At 53.5% G+C, this 6,000-nt stretch overlaps 1 protein-coding gene across 1 annotated transcript in view; it reads right to left on the reverse strand.

Annotated features, from left to right (window-relative positions):
* Positions 1-6,000, reverse strand: part of FBXL18 (F-box and leucine rich repeat protein 18) — a 43,028-nt gene that overhangs the window by 15,016 nt on the left and 22,012 nt on the right. Inside the window, exon 4 of the mRNA XM_039226094.1 lies at positions 5,013-5,231. Coding sequence (XP_039082025.1) covers positions 5,013-5,231 — 219 coding nt within the window. The remainder of the gene's footprint in view (positions 1-5,012; positions 5,232-6,000) is intronic.

Here is a 6,000-nt window from a genome sequence, read left to right on the forward strand (position 1 = left end):
CGTCACTCTAAACCCATTTGGCTGTACTCTGCACACACAGCAGCCGGCTCTGACAGCTGGCTTGTCCGGAAGGGGTCCAGGACAAGTGGCAGGTTTGGATGGAAGCTCCGGGTGTGCCGGGGCAGCAGAGGCGCACGCAAAGCTCACGACGCCAACCTTAAATAACGATGAACACAGCAGAAACCAGGAGGAGAAAAGCGGCTGCTTCAGGACATGTGACGGGAGGGTCCCCTGACTCCAGGCGGCAGCCCAGCCTCTCCCCACCCAACCCACCACCCAAAGCCACGGCCCAACAGAAGAGTTAGGGATCTGCAGAGCTGATCACAGACAAGAGGAGAGCCTGGCAATAAACACATCAGACAATGCTCACTGCGAACAGACAAGACACGAGCAGGAGGCCAGGAAAATCCCAAAGCCCAGTGATGCCAAGGAGTGGGGCATGGGCACGGGGCGGGGCAGGAGCTCCCTCACACCCCATCAGGGGAAGCAGGGCTTCGGAGAACCGCTTTGGGGAGCGTTCTGCCATTCTTTTTAAATTTTTTTTTTAACGTTTATTCATCTTTGAGAGACAGAAAGAGACACAGAATCCGAAGTAGGCTCCAGGCTCTGAGCTGTCGGCAAAGAGCCCCACGTGGGGCTTGAACTCACAAAGTGTGAGATCATGACCAGAGCCACAGTCGGATGCTTAACTGAGCCACCCAGGTGCCCCAACTGGGGCATCTTCTTGAATACACCCTGGTAGGGTTCCATCTGGGAATCTGCTACCTGCACAGGGATACTCACTGGGATAGAGAAAACACAGGAAAACGGATCGAATATCCGTCAGCAGAACAGAAACATAAAACGTGACGAATCCAGTTGAAGGATTCCTACCTGGAGTGCTCTGAATTAGCTCTAATGAATAGCAGCAGATCTCAAATCCACGGTGGAGAAACACAGGTTGCATAATCACGTGCAATATTAGACATTTACAGGCGTTACAAACACACAGAAACAAAACCCCATGCTTCTCAAGGGTACTTGGGGATGTATTCCAGGGATTTAAAAAGCAAACTCACAGCAATAGGTTCAACAAGTCAAAAGAGCTTCGTTTCAATTGATACATGACTATCTTCTATTTCTGTGTTTTAAGATTCTTAAAGTAAATGCCAAAGGGAATGCAGAAAAAGCCAGACCTAAAACGACAAATACTGTCACTGCAGGTCGCTGGAGTGGTCAGGCCCCAAGACAGAGAGGCCAGTGGGGGCCAGAAGGCTGGCCTCAATGGAGGCAGGGTCTCCGTTTTTAGAAGCTGGAAGGTCAGAGGATGGTGGCCACACAACAATGCAGATCTGCCCAATGTCACCAGACTGGACACAAAACCGGTTAAAACAGTCATCACTTTTTTTTTTTCCTTAGATAGAAGGAGATAGAGAATCTTAAGCAGGCTCCACACTAACTCAGTGAGGAGCCTGTCATGAGGCTCAATCCTCAACCCTGGGATCAGGATCATGACCTGAGCCTAAATCAAGAATTGGACTCTCGACCAAATGAGCCACCCAGGTGCCCCTTAACTGAGTTTTTTTTGGGCGGGGGGGAGGGAGCACCAGGGTGGCTCTGTCGTTTGAGCATCTGATTCTTGATTTCGGCTCAGGTCATGAGCTCACGGTTTTGCATGTTTGAGCCCCGCATCTGGTTCTGCACTGGCAGTGCGGAGCCTGCCTGGGGTTCTCTCTCTCTGCCCCTCCCTGTTCACGCTGTCTCTGTCTTTCTCAAAATAAATAAACTTAAAAAAAAAGTTAAAAGATGTGGTTTATCTATACGATGGAATACTACATGGCAATGAGAAAGAATGAAATCTGGCCATGTGTAGCAACATGGATAGAACTTGAAGGTGTTATGCTGAGTGAAATAAGTCAGGCAGAGAAGGACAAATACCATATGTCTGCACATATAGGAGGATTAGGAGGAACTTAACGGAGGATTGCAGGGGAGAAGAAGGGGGTCAATAGTGGGGGAGAGGGAGAGAGGCAAACCATGAGAGACACTTGAATGCTGAGAACAAACTGAGGACTGGTGGGTGTGGGGGGGAGGGAGGGTGATGGGCATGGAGGAGGGCACTTGTGGGGATGTGCACTGGGTGTTATATGGAAACCAACTTGACAATAAACTAAAAAAAAAAAAAAGTTAAGGGGTGCCTGGGTGGCTCAGTTGGTTAAGCATCCGACTTTGGCTCAGGTCATGATCTCACGGTTCGTGGGTTTGAGGCCTGCATCGGGCTTGGGGCTGACAGCTACCTCAGAGCCTGGAGCCTGTTTCAGATTCTGTATCTCCTCTTTCTCTCTCTGACCCTCCCCTGCTCACGCTGTCTCTCTCTCTCTCTCTCTCAGAAATAAATAAAACATTAAAAAAAAAAAGTTAAAATGGTAAACTGTATTATGTCTGTATATCGGAGCGCCTGGGTGGCTCAGTTGGTTAAGCATCCGACTTTGGCTCAGGTCATGATCTCACGGTTCGTGGGTTTGAGGCCTGCATCGGGCTTGGGGCTGACAGCTACCTCAGAGCCTGGAGCCTGTTTCAGTCTGTGACTCCCTCTCTCTCTGACCCTCCCCTGTTCATGCTGTCTCTCTCTCTCTCTCCTAGAAATAAATAAAACATTAAAAAAAAAAAAATTATGTGTCTATATCTTACAATGAAAAAAGAATGCAGGATGTAAAAAGAATGAGCAAGAGCTGTATGAAATGAAATCCAATATGCATGTAATCAAGCAAAAAGCAAAGCACATATAAGAAAGAAGTGGACAGGAGAGAAAACTATGTATCTGTTCATTTGTGGGGGGAAAAATACAGAAAGAATAATGGAGAGCTGAAGAAACTAGTCATTTGGCCGGGGGCGGGGGGGGGCCTCTCCAAGGCAGCCGCTAAACAGACCCCCAACTCCAAGCGCCACAGTGAAGCTTTACACCCACAAACACCGAACAAATAAAACCTACCAGGACGCCGTGCGAATGCAAAATGACACGGTAATAAAGGACCCTGGCTGCGTGACAAACAAGTGACCTGAAGACACTGAAGGGATGGGACGCAAAGAACAATCTGGAGTAACTCTGGAAAGCAGGGTGCCGCGGGGAGAGGCCAAGAGCCTGAACACATATCATCCTCCAGCCAGTGGGCTGGCGACTCCTGTGCACTGAGGGCAGACGAACCAGCAAACACACCGTGGGTAGCGACACTCAGGCCATTTACCCACGCAGACAGAGGTCGTGAGGAAGGAAGAGGAGTCTGCAGGAACCCTGGGCTGCACGAACCTGCCTTTACTGTGGATGTAAGTGGGTGACGTGGAAACACAAACATGGCCGTGAGGACATCTGCACATCAGGGTGTCTGGGGGCTCAGCCAGTGGAGTGTCTGACTCTTGGTTTCAGCTTAGACCATCTTGCAGTTCATAAGACCGAGCTCTGAGTCAGGCTCTGCACTGAGAGGACACAGCCTGCTTGGGATTCTCTCTCTCTTTCATTCTCTCTCTGCCCCTCCCCAACATGCACACGGGCACACACACTCTCCCAAAATAAATAAGTAAGCATGAAAAAAAAAAGAACACAGAGAGATGCCTGGGTGGCTCAGTCGGTTAGGCGACCGACTTCAGCTCAGGTCATGATTTCATAGTTTGTGAGTTAGAGCCCCACAACAGGCTCTGTGCCAACAGCGCAGAGCCTGGAGCCTGCCTTGAGTTCTGTGTCTCCATCTTTCTCTGCCCCTTCCTGGCTCACACATGTTCTCTCTGTCTCAAAAATAAATAAAATTAAAAAAACAAAAACAAAACAGAACAAAATAGAACACGCACACATCAATTTCCTACTACATCCATGAGGGGGCCTGGAGGCGGTGACATCCCAGCAGCAGTGAGCACACTCCACACCAGACCTTGGCTTCTAATTCCAGCCCCTAATAAAAGGAGCCAGGCTGCATGAGGAAGTAATGGATCCCAGCGCTGGGCCTGCAGTATCCCATGTGATGCAGAGTAAGGAAGTGCTCAGAAAGGGAAGGGGCATATTGCAAGGGGGCACAGGACCCAATCTGAAAGATCACGCCCACGGCCAAATCTGGAACACTCTATGCAACCGCATTATAGCGGGAACGTGACAAAAGCCCACAGAATGGCATCGGCACCCACAAGCCCGTGCGGACACAAGTAAACACCGAGCAAGTGCGTGAATGAACAGAGGGGCAGCTCCCGCCCGCAGCACAGTGCCCGTTCACAAACACAGGACACATGAAGGGAAGGGACAACCATCAGTGGCCAAACATCAAATAAGGCAACCGTCACCAGAAAGACCCATCGGTGGATGCCAGGGCTGGCGGCAGGACGCCAGCCGGAACCGGGGTGTCTGCAGACCCTCGCATCTCCCCACAAGGTGCTTCTTCATGAGAGAGGGAATAAGATGACTTTACAGCCCAGAGGCCCGCAGACGCCAATGAGAAGATGTGACAGCGCCGTGTGTCCACGGCACACACCGGGGACACGGTGTCACTGTGAGTTATGACATACATTCTGCCCAACACCTGGCCCGTGCACTACACAAAGCGTCAAGGTCGTGAAAGCCCAGGAGAGACGGAGGACTGTCAGAGACCGAAGGCTATGCTGACACGACCGCTGGTGTGATGAGGGTTCCCTGGAGCAGGGGAGGCCCAGGGCGGGCGCTGAGGAACCTAAGGTCAGGCCGGCCAGCAGCAGCGCACTGTCACTCCTCGTTCGGACCCCCGCACCGCAGGGATGTGTGCGCTTACGTCACAGGAAGCTGGCAGACGGGGAGAACACTTCTGCAGTTTGGCTACGAAGAACTTGACCGCGAGGTGGTAGGAGCACCCTCGGGTGAGGCGCCGCTGTGAAAAGAAGCTGGCCTCTGTCCTCACACCATCTCCCCAACGGGCATCTTTTCGGTCCAGGAAGCAACAGCGACTGTGTCTGCATGAAGCCCCCGGGAGGAGCCGTGTCACCCTGTCGCCGGCACCTCCCCACCCGCCCCCACTCACCTTCGGAGCAGGGATTGCTGCAGGCTCTTGCAGGTGGCCAGGGACTCCCCCGTGAACATGTGGCACACGACGACGTGCAGGCAGCGCGCCATGAAGGCCAGCACAGCCTCAGGCTGGAGGGTGCCGCTGCGGGACACCAGGCACAGGCGCTGCAGTGCGGAGCACTGGCTCAGGGCCTGGAAGAACTGGGCGTTGGCGCTGAAGTAGGGCTGTTCCAGCCTGTGGGGAGAGAGGGCGCCATGAGACCACGCTGCTGCCCGCCCTCGGGGAGCCAGACCCAGCCCTGCTATCCCCACACCCGTCCACGCCAGAGTCCCCTGGAGCACCCAGAGGGGATGCAGAGCCCAGGGTCTTCCCAGCTGATCCCGAGGTGGGGGGGCCTGACACGACCAGAGACCCCAGCCGCGTCACTGCTCAGAGCCTGGAGACCCACCCACTGGCTGGGGCGCCCGCTGGCCAATCCCCCCCGCCACCACCACCGCAAATGCTGACCCACAGGGCAGGGTCCAGGGATCCCTGCTGCACGCGCTTGCCAGTGACACACAAAGACACGCCAAGGGCAGGGGAGGGGACTGGAGGCTGCGGCAGGAGAGGTGGCTGAGCCACGTGGGGCCGCTCCCACCACAAAAGGGGAGGCAGCAACGGGCAGATCCCCAGTCCTCTCAATGGGGGCTGAAGGCAAAGAAGAGCTAATCTAGAAAACTGGGACTTCGGCCAGCTGCAGACAACCACAAATGATTAGAGGTGCACGCAGGGCCCACCTGCTTTAGAAAGAAGGACACAGGGGCACATGGGTGGCTCAGTCAGTTAAGCGTCCGACTTCAGCTCAGGTCATGATCTCACGGTTCATGGGTTTGAGCCCCGGGTCGGGCTCTGTGCTGACAGCTAGCTCAGAGCCTGGAGCCTGTTTCAGTCTGTGGCTCCCTCTCTCTCTGACCCTCCCCTGCTCACGCTGTCTCTCTCTCTCTCTCTCTCCTAGAAATAAATA

The sequence above is a fragment of the Hyaena hyaena genome, unplaced genomic scaffold (genome assembly GCF_003009895.1).
Source record: "Hyaena hyaena isolate Hyena2069 unplaced genomic scaffold, ASM300989v1 scaffold_20, whole genome shotgun sequence".
NCBI lineage: Eukaryota > Metazoa > Chordata > Mammalia > Carnivora > Hyaenidae > Hyaena > Hyaena hyaena.